Raw genomic sequence first — 26,059 nt, forward strand, 5'->3', positions numbered from 1 at the left:
AGCAATCTATTCTCTCAATACGGACTATTTTTACGACCATTAACAGAAACAGACACTTATTAACATTTAGTGTTTGGGTTTGGGTTTATTTTCTGGATTCATACACATGTTGCTGCAGAGGACAGCATTAAGTTAATGTATATTAAATATGTCACAAGGTAATATGAGGAACACTGCAAAAAAAAAAAAAAAAAAAAAAAAGGCAAGAGACCAGCAGGATGGGAATATGAAGTAACATGTTATATCTATTTTGAGAGTCAACCAGATACAAACCGCAGGGGTCGTACTGTAGATTGCATACTGACCGATGGACGAGTGGAAGTAGGAAAGAAAATAATTTAATTCTGTAGATCAAAATGCAGACCATCCTTTCAAATATAACCCAAGTCAAATAATCTCCCTTGTTCAATTCACTTTCATTTTAGAGTTTAACAGAAAAGCAGGTATCTCTGAAGCAAATTAAAAGTTTAAGATACTCTATTGGCTCAATACAGCGCATTGCTACAGGGGGAAAAACTGTGGAATAAAAAAAAGAATAAATAAAAGACCAATGCAACCTAAAAAGATCTGACTACAAACAGGCAATAAAAATCCCACTAAAGCAACACAAATAATGTGCTTCATATTTTTCACTATTACGTACTTAATTTACACATGTACATTTGTGTCAATACAGTATGTTGGACATCTCAAGTAAAATATGAAAGTGTCTCTTCACAAATGCCGCTCTTAAATTGCCTGATTCAAGTTACTTAATGTTGAGTTCTTCCCGTCTGTGGACGATATGAGGTCAAGGTATATATTTATAATTATGTGTATCACAAAGATCACGATCCACATAGTTATAAATATATACCTGGACCTCATATCGTCCACAGACAGGAAGACTAGTGGGAAGAACGATCTACAGCCTCATCATGACTGGACATCAGCTGAAATATGTGACAAGACAGGTGAAGCAGATGACTGCGGTGGTTTTACTTGGTGGAGGCCATGATCTTGATGTACTGGAGGGCGCTGTGTGCTGCGTCGTTGTGAGCGTTGCTACAGGAGATGCCGGTGCCGTGGCAAACGGTGACCGGGGAGGTGGACAGCTCTGCCAGGCACTGGTACTGGCCGTTCACCGTCAGCTCATCTGCAAAATACAGCCACGCACTTTACAACATGACACGCCCTGCAAAAATGAAGAATACAGTGTTCTCTTTGGGTGCTTTCCATTTAGCTAATTATGCTTCCTCTCATCCTCTAGCCCAGAAACCAATCTGCCGTCACTGAGGATGTTCCAAACCATATTTTTGATCCCATTTATGGTCGGCATTTTTTTCTGAAGTGTCCTATTTAGAGTCGGTAATTCTTTTTCAGTAAAGCAGCTTTCATTTCAATCCAGCGTTACGATTTGTAATTTGATCTCATTGATATTAGCCTCAGTGTTCCCTGTTGACTCTCCCACAGCCTCATCAGAGCGGTCATAAGTTACTGCTGATGCAATCCCAACATTTCGTACTGCCGCTGTTTCACATTAAAAGCAAAAAGGCAAAAGAAAAAGAGGGGGTGATTATAGGACTATTAGTCATATTTGGCATTTCTTCTGTCTGAATCATAAAAACACTCCAAAACGACTAACAATCAATGCTCTGTTCCAAGTGCATCTTGGCTTATTTGGGGAAATTGAGAAAGCCTGTGAATAGCGTTTTAAAAACAAATTATAGACATAATCTAAAGTATTTCTAGCTGGTTTTATTAAATTCTCACGTCTGTTTTGTTTTTTCAGTAATTAACTAATTTGAACTGTCTACTGGTGTTTTTTTCTATCAATAGATCAATAATCAGTATTGGAGCCACAGTCACACGACATCAAGCGTTTTCCTTTTTTAACCGAGTCAAGCGAGAAAAGCTGAACAGAAAGCACCCTGCATCTTAGCAACACTACTGTAGTGTGCGTTTTCTTACCAATGTTGAAGTATGTGACCTCAAAGCCCTGCTCCTTGGACAGCTCCAACATCATCTGAATATAATCGGTGTTGGGAATGCTCAGCGGGTTTCTTCTCAGTAAACATATACTCTCTGCTGATGAGTTCCTTAAGTTCTCAAACCGGACGCTTGGTTTTGGAGTCTGAAAAATTAAAATGCAACACAAAAAAACTTGACACAATTTAAAGACTTCTCTAAGATGTACTTCCAGTGGTCACTTTGCAAAGGCGAGAAATATGTGATGTACCCATGTGATTTCAGAACAGCCTGACAGACTTTGAAGCTTTGACACCATTTTCTCTGCAGCTGCCATTTTTGCTCCCTTTTTTGAATTTCCTACACCTGTGGACACATAAAACATGAGATTAAGATCAGAATGAACAACAGCACAAAATTGCAGTCACTTTTACACAAATGTCTTAAAAACACCCGTACCCTTCTCTGACAGCGACTCCATTCGACAAGTAACAGTGAATTCTCTCTTGTGTGGTGGACCAGCCTCCATTAAAACTGTGTATTCAGGAAGACGCCATCCTCTCTGTAATGCTAATTCCTGAAGTGAAAAATAACGAGAAAGTAATGAGGACAAGGAAAAACAGTGTTAGTATTTTATTTCATAATATATATTGTGCATATAATAAAAAAGGACATATGGCTATTGCTGCATGGCACTTATAATTGCAGTTTATGAAACAGACACAATTTGTAATCTCTGGAAGTAGATACATTCATCAAGCTCTCTTTTTACTCTTCAAAAAAGTAAAACACAAAAATGTGCTCATATACAATCTCACACACACAAAAAACCCCAGCACGGCCGTGATTTACACACCTGCAGTATCCCCACTGAGTTGGGATGGTTGTTTGTTTCTGCTACAACACCGTTACTCTCAGATTTCACAGTAACGTTCCTGTTGGGAGTTACAGCAAAGCAGTTACCACAGCTGCATCAGATCGACACTCCTACAGGCTGTCAGTAAAGCCGTTTCATGTATGTATTCAATCAATGCATTGCTAAAAAGGAGACAAGGTTTTGGCAAACTCAACTTAGGGCTGCAGCTAATGATTTTCTTCATTATCGACTGATCTGCCAAGTTGTGAAAAATGCCATTAACATTTACTAAAGCTGATGTATTCAAATTGTTAAGACTAACTCAAAGTCTAGCCGAATAAACTAAATGTACTATCATAGATAAAAAATGTTCACATTTGAGAAAATTACTTAAACTATTAATCAATTATAATTGTAACCAATCAATTTTATTTCAATAATCATTTCAGTTCTACTCACACTGCCCCAGCATCTATCTGTAGAATATTCAGGGCAGCCTCTGCAGCCTGGTGTTTAGCTGCCTTTTTACTAGGACCTTGACCTGAAACAAAATACAGATACACACACACACACACACACACACACAGAACACTACAGATTATGTAATACATTACAAATATTTTACAGTCAGATAAAAAAGCACCTTAACCTCAAGTTACTTCAAATACATTTGGTGTATTTTATTCTATAAAAAGGTGAACCCTGGAAGCTACTGGAAAGGAAATATTTAAATAAAATTCAGAGACAAATCTGGCCCTTTTTAAGAGCATACTGTTGTTTAAAGATGTCAAATGTAAAGACTGGATTATTTCTCATCACCTCGACACTGACAGCTTTGCAACTGCTTCTCATCCTCTTCGCTGGATCTGCACTGTTCTATCCCTGAAGTAAGATACCTTAAAACAAGGCATATAGAGGATATATTTAAGAGTATACTGCAGTAACTGACAACAAAGCAGAAGTGATAATACTTAGCAGGTTGGAGTGCTCTTTCTGAATTATCAGCGTCTGGTTTTCTCAAATAAAAAGGCTTCATCTAGTGACAGACAGCTATCAGCACAGCAGGAGGTGGCTGTAATTTACCTGCGCAGCTAACATCTCCAATTTTCACGCTGAAGACGAAGCTGGGTTGGTGAGCCTCTCCTTCAGCCTTCTCCATCACATACACAGGGAGGTTGCCACTTTTGGTGCCATATTCATGTAGGATTTGTATAGGTGTCTTCCCGGGGTTGGTCCTCTGCGATTCATGTATATTCAAGCTGTATTGAACAAGCATGCACAAACAGTTAACCAAGGCCATATTAACTGGGCAGTTGCCATTAGATGGCTGCAGTATACATCTGACCTACAAATAAACAATGAATGCAAACAGTAAAACCAATATACAGTATGTAGATGGCAAATAATGATTTCTTTCATAGATCCTTCCAAAGACAGTGATAGCTTCATTAAGTAGCTTCCTATTAAGGCTCACTGATAAAAAATAAATAAATAAAAACTACTGCCTGCTAATGTGATACAGCATCAGAGTCAGAGCCACTGATCACCTGTGACAATACCATGTAATGAAATATCTCAATAATCTTGAAATGTCTCAATTTATTGTCAGTATACATTCAGTGGCCAGAAAAAAAAAAAAATAGAGACCTCTCTTGTACAATGCAACGCAATCCAATACATCAACCCAATAATAAAGTTTTGAATGTAACTGAATAGAGCATGCATACTGTATAGAGCTTTTCTATTGTACTGGTCACAATATTAGACATCTAGACTGTACTTCTCCAATCTCAATGTTCAGTTTTGTCAGACTTGACAAACGTTTTGCAAGGGCTAGTCTACAAGCATAAAAAAAAAACGAAACCTTGTGGCCGGGTTGGATCAGCGGGTAGACATATACTGAGAGGTTTATGCCTTGACGCAGAGGTTCAGGGTTAGAATCCGACCTGTGACGATTTCCTGCATGTCTTCCCCCTCTCTCTCCCCTTCCTCACCTAGCTGTCCTATCAAAATTAAAGGCGGAAAAGCCTTTTTTTTTTTTTTTTTTTAAACGAAACCTTGAAGGAGCTGGCAAGAACAAGTTTACATGTAGGCTTCATAACTGTAGCAGCAAGCACTGTGTCTGGTTCTTCTCAATTAGTTTTTACTATCCAGGAAAGTAATGCTGAAAGGAAAACGCTCTTTTTTTAAAGAAAACCCCTGCTCACACACTTGGAAGCTGGTCAGTAGACCACTTGCTCTCAGTTTTTTTTTTTATAAATTATTTTGAGAGGGGAATGAACAACAAACATACAAAGACTATATTATAATAATAATAATAATAATAATAATAATAATAATAATAATAATAATAATAATATAGATAGAGTCAATCCAATTCAGACATTAAAACAAGTAATTCTATTTGAAATATTTATAATATTAGAAAAATATGGAGAGGAAAAATTAAAACCTAATCACGCTATGATGCTGAAGAAGAAGGACTGGTTTTCACATTTGGTCTGTTTTTTTTATGAGTAAGACATCAGACAATAAAAAAGCCACACAAAAAACATTAAATACACTGATTGTATCTGGGCTGAGGTGACAATTTGCTGGTATCAATATGGTAGTTTCCAAAAATCAAGCAGCAGTAAGCTATCAGTTTGACAGTGTATAAAATACCTTAGTTATCAATATTTTCTACACCAAACAAATGTCTTTTAAATCCTCAGATATGTATACTTCTCATTTGATATTAGCCCAAAATATGTTCCTGTAAGTGCAGTCGCTTGAGCCAGAGGGACATCTTTAACTGTAACATATTCAGCTTAATAGATGTTATTTTATATAGAAAATCTCAACAACTTCATATAAACGTATAACATATAAAGCACTTCTAATGGGAAATCATTATATATCCATGTAGGTGGAAAAACTGAAAGCCTAATTCCATTGGGTTTATTAATGAAATAAAATACTTTGTCAAAAATACATGAAAGCCATAAAACTACTGCAAAACTTTCACCTTTTGATATAATTAATAAGAACTCATTGCCCAGTATGTGCATTGCTAAATGTCGTTTTATATATGTATTTTTCATGGTTTGCTTCATGAAATGTACGGTAATTTTTTTAAAGTTTAATTACTGTTTAGTTTTAATATTAGATATGTTATAGGTGATGATTACATTGTCCCATTCTTGTTTTTTTAATAATGTTCTTGATTAAAACAAAAATACATTAAAAACTAAACTAACTGTAAGCTACCTGACCTATCATAGCTAGCGCTGTAACGTTACGCCATTAATTATTCTGCATAACCAAGGTCTACATATGACATAAACAACACATGAGAGAATTACATATTAATGGACAAGGAGTTTTGTCGATCAAACGTACGTTAGCCAGCTAGGCTAATCAGCTCTGACGCTGACGCAGTTAGCTCCTGTTCAATTATAAAGTGCATTTCTCTGATGCAGGCTTTCTGAATGATAACTTTTGAGGGTTAACGTTAAATATTATAATTTTAACATTAAATAAAAAATAAAAATAAAGAAAAGTTGACAGTGTGTCTGCTAACATTACTTACATCCCAAAGCTAACATTACCAGTACAACGTAAACTGACAACATTGAGGTTCATAAGCCACACGCTGTCAGTGAGAGAGAGAAAATACAATAGCTAGCTAGTTGGACAAAGGCCATCGTATTTAACAACAGGTATATAACGTTAGTTCATAAAGTACCTATGCTGAGCTACCCTAAAGCTGCTGTGGAGAGGACAACACGACCTAAAGATCGATAGCTTGCACAATTACTGCATTTTATTAGCTAGCTAGTTTTCAGTTCTCTGAAATTTCACGTTGAGCTTAAGTGGTCTCATCTGTGACCTACTTGAGAAACTTACAGCGTTTATTGTATCATAACTAGCTATATATTATTATTTTTTCAACACTAACCTGTTAAATACTGTAGCTAAACATGTTATCGTTTAATTTATAGTAAACGTTAAACCCGTTGAAATTAGTAATAAATCAACAAACCTCGTGTCTGCTTTCAATGCTGGTGACCGATATCCTTCTTGAGACATGTTAACCGTTACAGTTTCCTGTCGTTTTGTTTGCGGGCTGATTAAAGACTCTTTTGCGGGTAACGTTAACTGGAAAAAAAAATGGCAGACACCCCTTTGAGATGTTTTGTCTGGGGATCTAGTTTTATTATTAAGAATATAAATTGGCCTGAGAATGCTAACAGTTCTTCATTGTAAAGCTGACCGGGGAGCGCAAATACTGAATTTAACGTCATATCAACATCCGGGTCAACAGCGGATCAACTGACGTCTTACGCCAGTGCGTACCAGTGTTTACCGCACCCTGCTGGCGATGGTGTTCAAGTTTTTGCCGCATAGTTACAACAGTTTATGTTACCAGATTACAGTAAATTACTCCCAAAAAAGTACTTATTCATGATGTTTAGATCAGAACATCACAAGTTCCCAGAGTTCGAGCAAACAACAAATATTTGGTATTTTTGTTTGACTGCTTATTGCTGGAGATACATTTTTTTCACTCATTGAATACTCTATTATTCAAATCATTCTTTCAGCACTATTTGGTAGATCCACATTTTCAACTTTGTTTCAAATTTGTGGCATTATGGTCATTTCAAGGTGTTCTCTTAGAAGGGTTGCATTGAAGACTCTGCAAGTTATGAATGAAATAGACGGTAAGAGAATATTTGTAAAGGTTCCATTTAATACATATAAAAACAATCAGAATGACTAGAAATTCTAAAATATTTTGACATTGGCAGTTTGATAAAATGTATCGTTTCATTTAAATGAAAATTGCTAGGTTTGGCGGGAAATGCTTCAAAGATTTCATGGATTTCTGATGTGTGACAGCGCAATACATTACAGTCATATTTAATGACAATGGCAACAATAATAATTACATTTGGGAGAATATACTTGTGGTTGTACCAGGAAATAAAATAAAAAGACTAAAGAGGGTGTTGGTTGTTGCATTTCCTCCTGGATCGATGTGCATGATTAGCTCAAACAGTTCATTAAAGTTCAACATTAAACATCAAGTGAAAATGCAATGCTGTAAATTAACGTATGTGTAAACTGTGTGCATCATACTAGGTATAAAAATAAAAATGTTGTGACAAATCTACTTAATCTACTGAAGGCCACTTCAACTTTTTCTGAGCTTTAAATCACATCTCATGCACTTCATTAGCAAATGGAGCTGGCTTAGGTGTTGTTATGAAAATATTGTTAAACACATTTGGATAATGCTTTATAACAATGTATCCAGCAGATTTAAAACTATAAAGAGGGAATGTAAAACAAAAACACTTGTGTCATCATCTGATGAGGAAGTCGATCAAACAGGCGGCAGATTATTGTCGTCAGGGCGACAGGCTTGGTGGAGAGGCTTGGGAGATCGGAAAGACCACTTTCTTCCTGAGCGAGAAGGCTGGTTGAGGCATCTGCTTTTTTACACCGGTGATATCAGTCTTCTGGCTAACATCTGCATTCACTTTTGTCAGGATAGACACAAGGTCAGAACCCCTGGGAACAACAAAAGATGCTGTAAGATAGTGGACTAAAAAACTACGAAAGCCACTTATAATTTGTCATTCTCCAATTTCAATCTATCACATATCACAGAAGTAACTAAAATTAGAGGTGGAAGACGTATTCAAATCATTTAGCAACAACACCCAATACAAAAACTCCATTACAAATAATAGTGCTGCATTCAAATTGTATTTAAGTATAGTATGCAAGTATTTGCAATATTTACTTGAAGTAAAAAAAGTAAATGTCATCATTATGCTGAAAGGCCTCTGTCAGTGTATATTATTGTATTAGTATCAATGATGTATTAATATGCCTATTAATAAGTCTTTCTTTAATTTTGTAGTTGGTCAAGGTGGAGCTACTTTAAACTATTTTACATACTGTTTGGGTAGTCAAATCCATAAAAATGCATCACATTTTATAAACTGATCGTATGTTTTGTTTGTGAAGTCTGTCAAAAGTTAAGTACTCAGGACCTAAAGATTGTCCATATAGTACTTGAGTAAATGTACTGATTTTGTTTCACTAACCTCGGCACCATCTGGACAAGGTTTTGGCACAATGACTGAATAAACCACGTGCCATTTTTTCTCTCTCTGAAAGAGACGAAAGAAGGTACGGTGGCCATTCCCAGCAGGAAATCTGCATCAGATGGGATGGACTCATTAGCTTGAATAGCATCGCTGAAAACAGGACTGTGTGCACGACCATCAGGCTCAATGTAGACAGCCCTCTGCTCACTGTTGCCCTGGCAGGCCTGGATGAAAAACAGCTTGGGTTTTTCTGCCAAAGAGGGGCATTTTAATCCATTGACAGGTTCCATCAGCTCCTTTATCTTTACAGTGTGGCCTTCCACACCGTACACAGCTCCCTCGATGCCGTGGCTGAGAATGCAGCATACCAGACAGTCCATCTGACTGTGGATTGGTCTGCTGCCGAGCTCCCGCAACACAGACAGCATCTGCTCCCTCTTACAGTCCCTCTGTATCTCAACCTCAAAGCCAAGCCACTCAAATACTTTGTGCAGACACTCTGGAAGACACAGAGAATAATGTAAATACAAACGTGCAGCAACATGTATGAATACAGACAGAGCAGGGATGGAAAACATCCACCACTTTTCAGATTTCGAAAATGAATTATACACAAGCTTACCTTCATCACGCATGGTCCCCTCCCGATTACTGAGAGTTTTTTTGGATTTAGTGAAGTCGTAGTTGTTTACTATCAAGCAAATACCTCTCTTTGCTGAAGTCATGGGATATGTTCCCAAAACCTACAGAGACAAATCAGTAACCCAAAACAAGATTCAGTGTGATACTTGCACTTGTAATACAATAATGTACTTTTTTTTTGCCACGAGTTACATCTTCATACATCACACGACTCGATGTTTGTGTTTGTAGTCTGAAACGTCTGCTGTTCAGAGGAGGCCTTGTTGTTTTCTTGAGCTGGTAACATCTTCAAAACATCAATCCTCACTATGGGACAGACGATTGCATGGTCATTTTAGGCAAAGATGAAGAGACAAAAATATATATTTGAATATTTGAAAGGTCTTATGTGTTGTTTCACCACAGCTTAACACATAAACTACTTACAGTGACCTTCCAGCAAGGCACAGCTGCTTGTTTCAGTGTTCAAACCACTCAGTCCATGTGACAGGGCCTCATGTTCATCACCACCACTAAACCCATTTGGCAAATCTAGGAAATTGATACAAGAGGATTCAGAATAAATCCATCTACTGCACTGCAATGAAAAGGTTTCAATTGTGACAACCAACCCAAGGCAAGACTCACCCATAGAGGTGTTGGAAGTATTCATGGTAGACTGTGTGGAACACAGAAAAAAATATCATTAAAGACACAAAAAAAAACGACTGTGGAAAGACGTATACAATGTGCTACAGTGTGTTTTGTCACATATACATAAGTTTATTTTGTATATAGCTGTTTATTTTATTATCATTTTATATTGTATTGAATAATGATGGTTGTTATATTAAATTGTCTTAGAGTTTCTTTGAATAACAAATAACGAATGGGGGTGTTCAGGGGGAGGACATGTGTCCATGTTGTAAATGGTTAAAAAAAAAAAAAATAAATGTAATAACATATTCCCACTGTCGGTCTCCAATGAATTGAATTCTTCTAAACAGGTACTTAATTTATATTTCAGTGGCTTCACCAGTCAATATTAAATTCTTTACTTTTCAAGAAAAATATATAAAAAATTCATGTCATTTTCTATCCATTTCTGCTTTTTAAAGTAGAAAATCCATCACGTACCTTTTGCGTTTGTTTGTTTAAATATCTTAGTATAACATACTAAGACACTTCATATTAATGTCGCAGTAAACTTTATAATGAAACGCAAAGTTAGGTGGTGGACTTATAAATGAGCTTTCAGAATTAATATATTAATATTATATATATATATCAATATATATTGAACTATTTCAGATAAAGATATATCCTACAATGTTATTTTAAAACGTGTGTTTGAAATATCCTCCAAGAAATCTCAGGTGGCAACATTTTTCCAAAATGCATTCACACCAGTTATGAAGATACAAGCAGGTATCCAGAGTGTTCCCTACATGTAAATACACTCAAGAGACGGACATGTTTACCTGGGAATGTCAATGAGGCAGTCCTCTTAGGATCTAAAGATCGAGGGACCTGTTAAGGAACACAGAAAAAAGACGATGCAACTAAAGTGTCTGTTACGTCAGGCGTGTGACACTGCAGAGATGTGGCAATAATATAATAAATAAATCTGTCACTGAAACTCAGAGGGACTCTAAACAATATGAAAGAATGTACCTGGTTTGGTTTGAAAGGGCACGACATAGCCCTTGGTCTACCTGTTTCTTGAGCTCCAGGGCTGGTGTGAGTTGCTGTAGTTGATGACACAAGTAAACCAATAGTAATGCAAAGGTAGTTAAACAGCACATTTTCAAATTAGAAGGTAGTGAAATATGAATTATATGCACCAAGAGAGAAGTACTATTACAGCATCATCATGCTCGTCTCTGTCTCCCTCAGTCCCTCCTTCCCCCGCCTCCTCGGTCTCTATGTGCATGTGTGTGTCTGTGTGTGTGTTTGTGTGTGTGTGTGTGTGTGTGTGTGTGTGTGTGTGTGTGTGTGGGTGTGTGCATGAACATGTACACGTTGAGGGACATGAATCTGTTAACACATTATGCGGACTGATCTCCCTTTTGAAGACAAAATGCAAGCCCCCACAACGTAAATGATTAAATTTTAGGGTTAAAACCTAAGACTTGGTTAAAGGTTAAGGTTAGGTCAAAAGAAAAAGGCAGTCTACATCCTGAGGGTGTAGCTTGTCGTGCACAGGCACAGGTTAAATAATATTAACTCCTCTAAATATAAAACATCCTTATAGAAATCTTAAAACAAGATTTTAAAAGGATGCCGGTTAGGCTTTAGGGGTGGGGGAATGAAACAATGGTCCCAGCCTCTCCCCTTTCAGTATATTAGTCACATAGTCACTTACACTGCAGTGCTTTAAAGTGGTTGATCTTCTCATTCAACATGGGACAGACTGACTGAATTATGGTCTCCAGTAAATCTAGATTAGTGTCAGAGATGAGGTCCATGTGCTCCATCTCCAGAAAGACCTCCAGTGTAGACTGAAAAGTTAAGCGGATTTACAGTTCCAGTAATATGAGGCATACTTTATAGCAGAAGCAGAATTCAAAATTAGGTGTACACCCAATTTACATAATTACATTTTGAATAATTAACATAAAAAAATATTCATAAAATGTCTTTTTTCTTAAAGATCATACATGTTTTCACAGTGTAGTATTATTTATTAAATATAATTTGTAAGTTTCTGACTATGACGCTACTTATCCCATCTAACTCGTGGGTTTTGAACATTGACACTGACTTACAACGTTGTCCTCCAGTCTTCTACGCGGAAGCTGTTTGTTTAACAAGAACTTCACACATTTCAAGTCACCAACAGTAATCTCCTCAGACAGGTTGTAAAGCAGCTCCCTGGAATTACAGAAAAAAACTATTACAAGTAAATAAGTTAGTTCAATGTGGTCAAAGGAGGCCTGGTGCTTGACTGGACATAGGTTAGTATGTCACTGTTCTGAGGTCAGTGAATACATTTAGCATTGATGTTGCATCGCTGTTTGGGATATGTTTCTCTTCAGAGCTAAATACTCTTTAACATGTAAATAGAACTTCAAATGTCAAGTTTGTGAATGTATAGAAATAGATTTTGGAATGTTTAAATAAAATGAGTGTTTAGCCTATTACATAAACAGTGAGGTTACTCCCAGACCAAACTCTTACTGAACCTTATTTGAATAGAGTCGATACATACTTGATCCATTTAATAAATTGTTGTATGTCAGATTTATCCATCCATATTTAGCAATGTATTTTTAAAAGTGTTTCTGTAAACTCATGCTTAATGATTTATTTAAAAACAAACAGTAAAAGTAGGCAGTCCACCTGTAAGGAGAGATGAGGCTCCTGGTTGTAGCTGATAGGTCGGGGAGCTCCAGTTCTCGGATCAGGCGGGTGCGTTGGATGATGAGGAGAAGCTCAGTCAGTAGGTGTGGTCGCTCAGCAGAGAGGTGGTCTTGATCCGCCAGACGCAGGAAGAGGTCACTGGCCGACTCCACTAAGGTCGGGTTTCGGCCCAGGAGGTCAGTGCAAAGAAATGCTAAAGCTTTTACCTCGTCCTCACACAGGGCATTCCCTACATTTAAGAGGCACCTCTGGAAATCCATTTTGTGTGCTAAAAAATGATATATAAGATAGATTAACTCAGATGTCTCGTTTCTCTGCTGTGAGGTATTTACCTCTAGGCCTGACCATTAACAGTTTGTGGTAGCCTACATCATGGTAAACATTTTAGAGCCTATAGCAAAAACAAATGTCATGAATTTCTCCAACAGTAGCATAATTACAGAAGCCTGACACACCACATGATATGGTAACGTGGGGGTTCGATATGTGGTGGTTTTATCACTCTAAATAAGAAGGAACAGCTGGATGGAGAAGGATAACTTTGTTAAGCAACACTTTACTGTTCTTCATCCTTCATCAGCTCCACCACAACAACACTTCCTCGTTTTTACTTAATACCTTGTGTTGTCTTCCCGTTGTCTTTCAGGGTCAAAATTGGAGAAAAAAAAATCATGGTCAATAAACCTATTTTATATGACATAATTTATTTTGTTAAAAAAAGCAGAATTTATGGATTAGGCTATTTGGATGAAGAGTAAAGATTAGAGGATGTTGAGTGGATCACAGAAAGTCAAAGTTTAGTTTCAGGTTTTTGAAACCATTTAAATTATTTTTTCAAATCCTATAAAAATGTAATAAAACACCCACAATTCAATGGAAGTAATCATTAATTTGTTAAAATGTATAGGTTCCACACAACGTACATCCACGCATCCATGTAATTGTTGGGCAATTTGGTTGAAAGAAACCCATATTTCTGTTATTAAAAACTTTTGAAAATGGGTCAAATTTGACCCGAGGACAACACAAGAGTTAATCACATGTAGCCAGTGGTGTGGTCTACGTGATACGCAGGTAGTATACCCACTAAGAAAGCTCCAGGATTTCCATATACCCACTTAAAAATGCCCAATGATACGCTACAACATATTTCCATTTTAATTTGGATACATTTGGAATTGTCATCTGTGTTTTCCTTCTTCACATCACTAAATGTTTGCATAAAAGTTTATCCGTTAACAGGAAATGAAGTCGTTGATGCTCAAAACTTCCCTGGGGGAGGACACCCAGACCCCCCCACTATGATCATTTTCAGCTTGATTTCACCATTAGAGCAGTTGCGCAGTATTACCTGTCTGGAGACGAGTTCTCAGCAGGTCTGAGACATTGTCGTTTGGACCCGGTTTCTTTCAAAACAAGTCCACAGTTGGAAATCGAAATCGAAAGTAAAGTCTGTGCGCGCGGCCATGTTACATCAGTCTCGCGTGACTTACTTGCCCTTATTTTCATAAAAACATGCTTATTTAGATATAAGCATGGATGTAGGATATAAGTGGCAAAAGTGCTTCCTGACCGTTCTTGACAGGGCTTTAAGAAGGACACTTTCAGGTCATAAAAGCAGCCAAATGCAGGCCATGTCACAGTTTTGCCGCTAATTTATTGATTAGACGTAGACCTATAGGTAATTTTAATTACTTTAAATTGGCCTACTGCTGGGTAGCTTACTTAAAATAATAGGCCTACATTATGATTTGTTATTTAATTTATATTTTGTATTAATAACCAAAATAATTAGTAGCCTAACCAAAGCTGTCAAATAGGCCTACAGTAACTGTAGTGAAGTAAGAAGTAGCAACATTTACCTCACCATGTATAGTAGAAGTATAAAGTTGCATAAAAAGTTATTAAAAATAGCCTATATACAACTTACAGCCATGATACATGAATTTATTCTATTTAAAATAAACAAACACTTCACCCTACATCATCACATAAAAACATTTTGATTGGGACGTATCACATAGCCTATAGGAACATATGATAGCAAATAAAACACAATACAATTCAAATGTTTGATCACCATTTGGAATCAGTGTGAAAGGTGAAGTAAACTGCAGGTAACCATAGCAACAATACAGTTATTTATGCAGTGTTACCAGTTAACACTCATGGGTGAAGGATTAAACAAACTACTAACTTTTTAAATTAGATAACAATTTCCCTTTCTGTGGACTGTGATATAAAGTGATAATACACCTCAAGGTGTCTTAATATCAATAATAATAGCATCAGCTGAGGCCTCCACCATGTGCGTTATGTTTATTTATCAGGACACCTTATTGTGCATTACCACTTATAAAATATGTCTACAAAACTCATGCGAGCCACCAATACCCTTTAAGTAGGCCTAACTGTTAGTAGTTACTTTAAATATTTCATATACTATTTGTGGTAGTGTGTTTGCGATTTAGGTTTGGTCTTCAGGGTCTTGATGTGTCCTCTGGGCATCACTCTGACACTGAGCCACGCACGGGAGTTTGCTCCTGAACTGTTGAATCTGAAGGACTCTATAAAGGACACACACACACACACACACACACACACACACACACACACACACACACACACACACACACACACACACATACACACACACATACATACACACACACACACACACACACACACACGTTAAGGAGTAGGTTGAGTGATTGGGGCAAAACAAGCAAAGACCAGGGGGTATATTCATGTCTACCCTCAGAGGCGTAGGCTACTTAAGTAAAAGTAGTAATACCACCATGCAAAATACTCTTTTTCAAGTGAAGTACCACAAGTAAAAGTAGTCATTAGGCAAAGTAGCCCATGCCAGCAGAAATGTAAAGTATTGGATTCTAATTATTGATGTATTAATACTGTATGTACACTTATATGTTATATGTCACTTTACTGTTGCAGCTGGTAAAGGTAATTCAACTACTTTGTAATGATAATAATTATAACTAGGCTACACCTCCTGGGTAGCTTGTCAATTGTCCCACAAGGGATCAATAAAGTTTAATCTTAATCTATAATACATATAATGTGTTGATAATATTTTGTATTAATTATCTGACTATGTAAAGTAACTAGTCTACTTAAGGTATTAGTTAAATATTATTCAAGTCATTATGCAGAATGACACATTTCTAAATAGCCACATACTATTGGATTATGATTATTGATGGTTTATTTAGACCTTCCGCTGCAAGGTCTAAATTATAACTTTTAAATGAATACCATTTTCATATTCCTATTGAAACACAAAATGTGATGTTAGGATGCTTCTAGAAGAGGCTAGAAGGTACAAATTATTGTTATTATTACGTGAGAAATTATTGTTTAGTGATGTGCTATGAAGGAATAACATTTCTGAGACAGTAGATTTTTTTCTCCACACACTGATCATCCTGTAGTGATTCCCAACCAAGGGCACTTTTACCCCAGGGGGTACTTGAGGTAAACCTTGGGAGCCATAGTTAACATATACCTTAAAGTTTTACTGTGCACAAGCTGGAATTAAATTGTACCTTGAACCTTTAATCAAATACCAGATATTTTCAAAGAGAGTTCTTAATCTTTTGTACTGATGATAACCGGGAGAGTTTCATGCTGATCCAAGCAGTAAAACATTGTCTATGGGAAATATGAACAAGGGGCATGGGAACAGGGGTGTAGTACAAAATTCTGTACAAAGGCAAAACAAGCAAAGACCAGGGGGTATATTCATGTCTACCCTCAGAGGCGTAGGCTACTTAAGTAAAAGTAGTAATACCACCATGCAAAATACTCTTTTTCAAGTGAAGTACCACAAGTAAAAGTAGTCATTAGGCAAAGTAGCCCATGCCAGCAGAAATGTAAAGTATTGGATTCTAATTATTGATGTATTAATACTGTATGTACACTTATATGTTATATGTCACTTTACTGTTGCAGCTGGTAAAGGTAATTCAACTACTTTGTAATGATAATAATTATAACTAGGCTACACCTCCTGGGTAGCTTGTCAATTGTCCCACAAGGGATCAATAAAGTTTAATCTTAATCTATAATACATATAATGTGTTGATAATATTTTGTATTAATTATCTGACTATGTAAAGTAACTAGTCTACTTAAGGTATTAGTTAAATATTATTCAAGTCATTATGCAGAATGACACATTTCTAAATAGCCACATACTATTGGATTATGATTATTGATGGTTTATTGTGTATAAACATATCACCAATTTGCAGCTGATAAAGAAAGTTGGGTCCAACTAACTACTTTAACTACTTAAACTACTGCTGGATGGCTTATTCTATAATAATAGATCATCATTTATTAGTTGATTAATAATTTGTATTCATAATCTGAATCTGCAAAGTAACACATAGCCTATTTTAAGATGTCAAATGAAGTGGAGTAGAAGTAGGCTGTAAAGTAGCATAAAATGGGCTAAATAATAATAAATAACCTAATAAAGACATTTTAGAAAAATAGACAGCAGTGATATGAGACGTGATATATGAGCTATAACTAGTCCCATATTAAGATGAATACCATGGACTTACTGTCAGTGATGAGGGAGTGTAAAGCGGTGATGTGTCTCCGCCCCATGCCGTGACTCCTGGACAGCACGCAGTCTAGATAGAGGTCCCAGAAGACCCGGGCCAGGTCCCAGAACAGCGCCGTGTGTTTGCCGTTGTCTGACGACCTGAGGAACACCATCAGGTCCCAGAAAGCGGGCACCGTGTCAGCGATCCTCGGGGAGCGCATCTCCAGCAGCAGAGCCGAGGAGGAGTCCCAGCACTGCGGGTTCGACCGGTGGGCCGTCAGGGGGTCGACGTGAGCCGGCTTCTGGCCCTGCAGCGGTACGGCACACATGCAGCTCAGCACAAACACTGTGGCCACAGCTATGTTCAGGAGCACTGGGACCATCTGCAGAGGACGCAACACAGGCCAGCTGTTTCTATTGATTATCAGTAAAGTTAACTAACAATAGGCCTACCGATTAAGCCACATTATTAATTTAGCTATTTAGTAACACCTAAAAACACGCACATTTCTCTAAAAAACTTGTTTTTAAGGTAGCCTATAACCTTTAAGATTATGCCATGTGGGTGCTATGAATTTCAAAAGGCTACGTCTGCAACATACAACATTGGCCTATATTTTAGTCCGTGCATTAGAGGTCCAACAATTTTAATTACAGGCTAATAATTCGCCCTATGCAATCCACAGTGTTACAATAAGCATCTGTTCTGAGGCAAAATTTGCAGATTAGTCGTGTAATTAACCAGAAAACGGAATAGGATCAAATATAAATAAAAAATAATATAAAGTAGCCTAAATAAAGAGCAGCAATACAATAAAATGTACTTACCACCAAAGCTGGGCCGACTAACAAGACTAGTGTTGATTAGAGTATGGTAAATATCTTTTGGGTATCAACTGACGTCAGTGCCTCCCTCCTTTGCGAGCAGTGTTAGTCTACTACTTGTATTTTTAAATATGTAGCCATGAAGCCTTATTTGTAGCCTAAGTTTTAATTTTATTAGCATTTTGCTGCCATTATCAATATTGTTAATGAGACTCTTAATCATGCAGGGAATCATCTTTCTAACATCATTTTTGTTTGTTTGTCATGTTTGATAAGCTTCTGGGATTTTTTTACTTTCAGTAATTCACTTGCATTCCTGCATTGTGGAAAACGTTCAAAAGTAACTTCTGAAAAGGGTACAAAATATTATTAAATAATGATTGTTTAGTGAACATGTTTTGTAAAAGAAGGGACATGTCTGGGGTTTCATCAACCTGGTCATCAGGAGTAAATCCACTGGCTCCTCCAACTCATAAATGATCAATACGTAAAGTCTTAAGAATATTTTCACCACATTTTTTGTGACCACATCACCATTCAGAGCTTTTATGGCATATTGTGCTTAATGCATACCAAGGACAGAAAACATAAGCAATCTGACCTCAGAAACTTGGGTGGTTCTGCTTTCTGTAAAAACAAGCTCAGTCATGAACAGTGTTCCAGAGAGTGGTGCACGCCTTACGTTTCTATGCTTTTACTGAAATGCCACATGCATACCTGATCTCAAATGTAATTATTTTCTCAGTGAGAGGCCAACACTAAATGTACTGGGAAGGTTTCTTACTCACTCATTCATTCTTCTGATGATGATGCAAAGAAGCAGACTTTATGACTATTTCCGCTGCAAGGTCTAAATTATAACTTTTAAATGAATACCATTTTCATATTCCTATTGAAACACAAAATGTGATGTTAGGATGCTTCTAGAAGAGGCTAGAAGGTACAAATTATTGTTATTATTACGTGAGAAATTATTGTTTAGTGATGTGCTATGAAGGAATAACATTTCTGAGACAGTAGATTTTTTTCTCCACACACTGATCATCCTGTAGTGATTCCCAACCAAGGGCACTTTTACCCCAGGGGTACTTGCGGGGTAAACCTTTGGGAGCCATAGTTAACATATACCTTAAAGTTTTACTGTGCACAAGCTGGAATTAAATTGTACCTTGAACCTTTAATCAAATACCAGATATTTTCAAAGAGAGTTCTTAATCTTTTGTACTGATGATAACCGGGAGAGTTTCATGCTGATCCAAGCAGTAAAACATTGTCTATGGGAAATATGAACAAGGGGCATGGGAACAGGGGTGTAGTACAAAATTCTGTACAAAGGCATTTTCTATATGGGCCCCTCCCCACATCCACAGCTATTCATTCTAGCATCTTTTGAATGGGGGGGTACTCAGTCGTCCCCCCCCCCCCAAGTCCGAAACCTCTGCATGTGAAATAGGTCTTCCCACTCTGCAAATTTTTAAGGATTTAGCAAAATTAGAATCAATATGTGATGACAGTTGTGAGGTTTTTTTTTTTTGTTTAAGGCAAGCCACTGTCAATCAAATGTGATCAAACCACACCCAGAGTTCTGATGAAGTTTTTGAGTGTATAATATCTAGGGATGTTTTTTTCTGAACTTTAACTTTGATTTTTACTCGCATAGTCATACAATGTAATATTATGGACACATTTAGGATTTGAAACCAAGTTGTCAAAGTCACCAGAATGCAGACATAAGCATGTGTCAGTGGCTCCAACATGAACAAAAGAAATGGACGAGAGTTTGACATAACATTCCTAGTCAAGAATGAGAAAGAAAGATTGCATATGGTGAAAAAGACATCCGCTCGTTGTGTAGCAAATTTCAAGGTCTGGTGATGGACAAACAGCGTGTATTAGCAACTTGTAACTGTAATCATCCAGTCAGAAGTTATCTATCACTCAGTAGGAGAGAGGGCTGTCCTACACTGCACTGTCAATGATTTTAGTGATGACAGCCCCCATTTTGGAGCTATACCAGTCTAAAATACAACCAGTCTAAAAACTCCTCTGACAGCTTCAGCAACTTTACCGATTGACAGCAGAATGGCTCCACAGTAAATCCAGAGATAAACCCGAACTTCTCGCTGGTTTTCTCATCACTGTCAGCCAGTAACACAGGTATGCACACTCGTCAAAGCTCTTTCAGCTGAACACATTATTTTCTGGTGGTGTGCCCCAAATGTAGCCCTCCTGCTGTAGAGCTCCCCCCAGAGGGAGATGAGGTCACTCTCAGGTGCAACCACAGTGGGGGTCGAGGTGTGTCATTTGGTTCATGAAAACTGTTAGAGTCGGACTCATCTATCAATGGGGTTGTAAGTCACAAAATTGACGTATCTTTCTCTTATGGTAATGTCCTCTAACCTGTCAGTGGAAGATGGGGTGGGGGGTGTTGCTGTGCAGTTGCTGAACAGAATAATCAGTGTAAATGATCAGCAAAAACCCTTCTAATGTATAGAGAACCATTTTGGATTTACTTGATCTTATATTTAGATTCCACGTGTTGTTGTCGTCTCCGTGATCCAGAGGACTGGGAGAAATAGAAGCTTTGAGATGTCTGAGAGAGAAAGTTAAACTCTGTTAGTAAAACAGCTCACAAAAAAACACAGCCTAATAACCACTTGGACTCATTTAATCTGTTGTAATTTCAAATGGCATGCTTTGCTCTTGGGAAATATGTATAAACATTTGTTCTGATTTGTAAAATAGCAAACTATATTTCTCTGAAGCGAAACTGGTGGTGTATGACGTCTTCTGGGAAAATTAATTATTTTGATTTTAAGCTTTAAAAAAAAAAACATTTAACTGGTTCAAAATCAAATTTGATTAAGTTTTACCTTTATTTACCTTTTAACTTATATTGTATTTTATGCATTTATTGTTGTTTTGATTCTTGCGATTATGTGATATTGTTTTATTTTTACCGTCTGTGAAACAAGAGTTGTATTTCATGCATGAATCATCTAATGTTTATGGTTCTTATCATCATCCAGGAAAAACCTTGTTCTAAATAAGTCAGTGATAAACTGTCTGGATGTTAAATGCCAAACATAAATGATAAAAAACATGTCCTGACTCAACATAATGTAATAATAATGTATACTTTATTAATCCCGCAAGGGGAAATTACAGCTAAAGCAGACTAATGTCTATGGGTACCTGTTTTTCTCCCTTTTTATCTTGAATTATTAAATGTATTAAATGATTTGTTTTAGTTGTGATTTAGTGCATATGATAACTTTTGCTTTTTAAATATTTTTGTACAAAAGCAGACATGTATAACATATTTATTTTTCAATATTTCTATGTTGGTTAAATAAAAGTTAGCTATAATCAACATTACATGTTGCAATAATTTCCTTGAGTTTTATAGAGCAACAGATGACTTTAACTTCAGTAAGTTTTAGCTCATTATTTAGCTTTAGCAATAATTTCCCTTAGCTTTAGTCGTAGTAGTCTTAGAAACATTAACATCCTGTTGTACTCACTTAACTGAATAGTTTGAAATTTTGAGAAATCCCCTATTTGCTTTTGTGAGAGTTACAGGAGAAGATCAATACCACTCATATCACTGTTTCCACACATGACGCTGATGTTTCAACCTTTAGCTTAGCATAAAAATTGGAATAGGGCGAAACTGCTAGCCTGGCTCTGTCCAAACAAAATACAGCTAAATAGTGAACATGTCATTTCTAACTAAAATGTATGAGTCTCTGTCTGTCTGTCTGTCCTTCGATTTTCTCAACAGCTGTTCATCCAATCGACTTAATAGTTGGATGTATTACTGAGGACCAAAGGAAGTGCAGTGTCCAGTGTGAGCTCTTGAGATATATGGGACATATTTATTAGTAGTAGTGTTGTACCAACTGTGAAGTGTATTCAGAGGGTACCCATATTAATTGTAACACTGCCGAACGGCATGCTGGGTACAGCTCGCTCTCCGTCGTTCGCTACAAGAACAGATGAAAAAAAGAGACCGGAAATGTAGTAAACTAAAACATTTCAAGCATCAGCGATGAGCGGTTCTCGAAAAAACTGCACGCAGCGATACCGGAGGCCAAGCAATCGGCCTGTTCCAAACAGGCACGTTTTCAACGGGCACTGCACTAGTTCTGTTTTAGTCTCGCTTGCCAGACCTATCTCCACAGCGCTGCTGAGTAAGGTCTGGCCCCTCCAGACATACAATCCTCGATAGGAGAAAAAACGGCCTGGGTTGTTTGCATTTCTTGAAACCAATCCCAATTGTCTTGGGCGGTTCTAGCTCTGGACGCAGCGACGGTGTATCTGCAAATTGGTCTCAGGAAAGAACTTGTTCTGATGAACATTTGCACCCTGCAAAAGAAAATACTACATAAAATATTAAATTAAGGTAACTGCTCACACAATACAGTACCTTGAGCTATTTAAATGAGCTGATACATGGTTAAACCCTAAACGCCATTTGCTCTTACCAGTGTATCGCCGTGTGTATTTTGTCCATTGCAAATCCCTGCCAATCGGTCCCAAAACATCCCAGTTAAATAGTAAATGCCGTAAACATATTCTTTGTAAATCTTTACAATAATTGCCTGAAAGAACCAAGCAGGCCTGATTTGTTGCAAAATCCAAATTTTCTTCAGAGTTTGCCATTTTCAGCAAATAGTTTGCTACCTCGAAGTCTGTTGATTTTCTTTCTGAAACCAAAAGTTTTTCAAGGCAAGGGACATCCAAGGGAAGATCAGGCGGCAACGGATGTTTCGGCAGTTATCTGGTAAATTAATTGTCGTTGATCGAGACTAGTTTTGTTTAAACAGCACAAAAGCAAAAAAAAAAAGTGTAAAAATGAAAACTTATGGTTTTACAGGAAGTTATTTGCCTAGCAATGTTTTTTCACTGAGCTGAGCTAAGCGTCTCTTGTCTGTAGCTTCATATGTAATGGACAGATACGAGTGTGATATCAATCTTCTTATCTAACTTTTGGCAAAAAAGGGGATAATTATATTTCCTATAATGTCAAACTATTTCTTAAAGCAGTACAGTGTTTCTGCTGGACCCATCTAATGCATTGAATGAGTTCATTACGTTTTCAGTGCTTTATAAAATAACATGTCTATTTGTGAAAATGCAATTGTTAATAATCTAAAAGGATAAAAGGCTTGGAAGTTATGACACTGACTAAGACCAGGGGCGTCTAAGACGGCTTAGACATTAAAGGGGAGAGAGAAGGGAATGACATGCAGCAAAGGGTCGCAGGTCGGAGTCAAACATGCGGCCGCTGCATTGAGGACTGAGCCTCTGTACAACCATAGACGAAACCTATTCGGCACGCGCAGGCAACGAGCCAGTCAACATACACGTTTTGAAAGTTCACATGAATTGGTGCTTGTTCATGTGAAGTGTACACACAAAATCAGTTCAGTGATGATTTGGCAGGGAAAAACACAAAACACTCACATAAAATTTGTCAGTAGTTTATTCGTCGGTCCAACTGTACATGATGCAGTGAGAGAGGGACACCAGATGATGAGTAACATGGAGGATTACAACGATGCCAGTGCTATGGCAGCACCTGGAACACACCAACTATCAGCTGGACTGAAAATAATAGCCCTGCACAAGGAAACTGTTCAGGCCTCAATATGTACAGGCACCATACAGTGTGTTTGTGTGTGTGTGCATGTGTGAGATTAAAAACATCAGACCGGATGAAAAACACACAAAAATGATTTTCAGTTCCACAAATGTAAAAGGTTACTCTCTCGCTTTTCATTGGAAATATTAATAATTATCTTTTTTTCCATTTGTCCATTCATAGTTGGAGTATGTTGAAGCAAAGTGAAATGAGACGTGGAGTGGCCAAATACAAAAGATTAGCTGATTAGCAGAATGGTTTTGTAATTCCAGGTCTACATTGATATCATTATTCCCCATACGTTTGTGCAATATCTCTCTTTGCATAGTAAATAAAAGTTAAATGTTTTTGTTGTTGACATGCACCTATCTTTTGTAGCATATTTTTCTTGCGGATTTTGGGGACACCCATATAGAATTATAAGCCCACTATAGTGATTGCATGCAGCGTTACCAGTTGAGCTGAACTTGATTTCTACTAAGAGTTCATGAGAGCAAAAAGGTTAAGCCAGTATAGTGGGTGTTATTGAGGACTGTTACGTAAGACCTGGCTGGACAGGTGAGCGCCTGCATGGACAGACTTCATGCCTTCAGCAGTAGGAGAGGCACCACTGGCTGCAGACAGAGGAGAAAGTGTTCTGTGTGCAACAACATCCATATGTTCAGGTGATTGGTTCTTTGGCTTTTGAGTCACTGTAGAAGATACTTCGGGGGAGAGGGGGGGGGGGTGGGGGTCTTGTGACATTAATCGGACATATCAGTCTGAATCCCTCTAGAACTGACATGCTTCTCCTCAACAACCACAGCTACTCTGTCCACTGAATCTAACCTTTGACCTCCGCCCAAACAATTTTGGCCCAAATCTCCAATTCTTTTCAATAACATTGCCAAAAACACCCGCTATACAACATGCTAAGATAAAAAACAAAAGCAATTGATGTCTTTGTAAAATATGCTGTTAATTCCAAACCTGAACTCCTTATTTATGTACAATTTTGGGTGTGTGCATTCACTATGTGGTCTGCACTGCCCTTATGGGTCCTCGCCTGCAGCCTCTTCAATCATCTACAGCACCTAAAAACGTGAGCTATAGGAGCTTTAACCGTCTTTCCACTGGGTTTGGTTTTTAACGAGGTCTATCTCCTGCATTAGATGATTCCGTTTTTTTTCTTCTCTTTGTGTGTTTTTTTTCATGTGGTATATTCATAGCTTTCGTAGCCATGCAGAGCCCTGCAAAGAGGGCTCTTCATGCCAGGGGGCCAGCAAGCAGCACACTTTTGTGCAGAAAATCATGCCAGGTGAGAAAGTGGTGTGGATTCCGCCTGAACGCCTGTGCACTGGCACTATAGGATGGAAGAGGAGCTCTGTCACTCTAGAGATCAGGGTGGGGGTGTGGGTTTGTTACATGGGTGAGGTGGAGTTGAAAAGGCTGCATTTCTAAAGTCACTACGATGGAATTTGTTAAAATGTCCACTATGTCTTTTTCAAGTATATCTAATGCCAAAGATCAGCAGCAATAAGTGCAGTCCAGCTATCAGGTAGCCAACTAAGGAAGCCTTGGAGGAGTCCGTCTGTCAATTGCCATCTCTCCCTCGGTCAAATGGCTGAGGCGTTGGGGTCGTATCGCCGTTTCTTCACATTTCTTACGTGGAGACAAGAAACATGGGTCAGTGTGTGCTATAATCACGTATGTAACATGGCTAGTGCAACCTGGACAAGCATCCACACTCATCGCCTCAGTTTACAATAGTAGACTCGCAAGTAAAATACAACACACAATTCTTTTTGGTATATTCAAGAGCGGAAAATAAGAAGGATCTCTATCGTTGTATCATTATTTGAGGACTTCAAGATCATAATGCTGAAGACATTGAAGTGAGGAAAGGCTGGTCCACATTGAGCCAGTTTGGCCTTGATTGCAAAGAGGCAATCAGAAGTATTTATATTCACAAACCTTTACATCCCAATTCATGATAATTTGACAGTATGGTAAAATGACTTTCTTATACACAATACTAATACATTTTTATTTAGGATCCATTTAACTTAAGTTAGAAGTAATTACCTAAATGAAAACCTTCATCCAGTTTATTAAGCAAAATAACAATAAAGCCTACATTC

At 37.5% G+C, this 26,059-nt stretch overlaps 4 protein-coding genes across 10 annotated transcripts in view; all 4 read right to left on the reverse strand.

Moving 5' to 3' along the window:
- Nucleotides 1-65: 65 nt before the first annotated feature.
- Nucleotides 66-7,083, reverse strand: prkra (protein kinase, interferon-inducible double stranded RNA dependent activator). 2 transcript variants are annotated; one of them, XR_005640956.1, is made up of 9 exons: nt 6,828-7,083; nt 3,887-4,062; nt 3,263-3,344; nt 2,804-2,882; nt 2,407-2,524; nt 2,219-2,313; nt 1,951-2,113; nt 895-1,135; nt 66-779 (listed from the first exon to the last, which is right to left on the reverse strand). XR_005640956.1 is itself a non-coding variant. In XM_039817769.1 (8 exons), the coding sequence occupies exons 1-8, from the start codon at nt 6,872-6,874 to the stop codon at nt 978-980; spliced, it is 918 nt and encodes a 305-aa protein (XP_039673703.1). In that variant the 5' UTR covers nt 6,875-7,083; the 3' UTR covers nt 66-977. The 2 variants fall into 2 exon arrangements, 1 of the variants encoding a protein (XP_039673703.1); XM_039817769.1 differs by having other exon boundaries at nt 66-1,135.
- A 433-nt stretch (nt 7,084-7,516) lies between these two features.
- Nucleotides 7,517-14,355, reverse strand: casp10 (caspase 10, apoptosis-related cysteine peptidase). The gene is made up of 13 exons (XM_039817770.1): nt 14,243-14,355; nt 12,871-13,159; nt 12,297-12,402; nt 11,894-12,029; nt 11,203-11,276; nt 11,010-11,058; nt 10,510-10,527; nt 10,177-10,212; nt 9,976-10,080; nt 9,752-9,855; nt 9,530-9,650; nt 8,905-9,406; nt 7,517-8,362 (listed from the first exon to the last, which is right to left on the reverse strand). Exons 2-13 carry the CDS (start codon nt 13,149-13,151, stop codon nt 8,200-8,202), a joined length of 1,695 nt encoding a protein of 564 aa, XP_039673704.1. The 5' UTR covers nt 13,152-13,159; nt 14,243-14,355; the 3' UTR covers nt 7,517-8,199.
- A 908-nt stretch (nt 14,356-15,263) lies between these two features.
- Nucleotides 15,264-18,307, reverse strand: LOC120569736 (protein FAM237A-like). Its single transcript, XM_039817771.1, has 3 exons — nt 18,296-18,307; nt 17,484-17,850; nt 15,264-15,458 (listed from the first exon to the last, which is right to left on the reverse strand). Exons 2-3 carry the CDS (start codon nt 17,848-17,850, stop codon nt 15,334-15,336), a joined length of 492 nt encoding a protein of 163 aa, XP_039673705.1. The 5' UTR covers nt 18,296-18,307; the 3' UTR covers nt 15,264-15,333.
- Nucleotides 18,308-23,762: 5,455 nt separating this feature from the next.
- LOC120569835 (disintegrin and metalloproteinase domain-containing protein 23) overlaps nt 23,763-26,059 on the reverse strand; it is a 45,183-nt gene continuing 42,886 nt past the window's right edge. For 3 of the 6 annotated variants that reach the window (XM_039817966.1, XM_039817962.1, XM_039817963.1), the window contains one exon: nt 23,763-25,580. In XM_039817966.1, coding sequence (XP_039673900.1) covers nt 25,573-25,580 — 8 coding nt within the window. In that variant the 3' untranslated portion in view covers nt 23,763-25,572. The remainder of the gene's footprint in view (nt 25,581-26,059) is intronic. The other 3 variants (XM_039817964.1, XM_039817965.1, XM_039817967.1) reach the window with 1 other exon arrangement.

Source organism: Perca fluviatilis, chromosome 12, assembly GCF_010015445.1.
Source record: "Perca fluviatilis chromosome 12, GENO_Pfluv_1.0, whole genome shotgun sequence".
Lineage (NCBI taxonomy): Eukaryota > Metazoa > Chordata > Actinopteri > Perciformes > Percidae > Perca > Perca fluviatilis.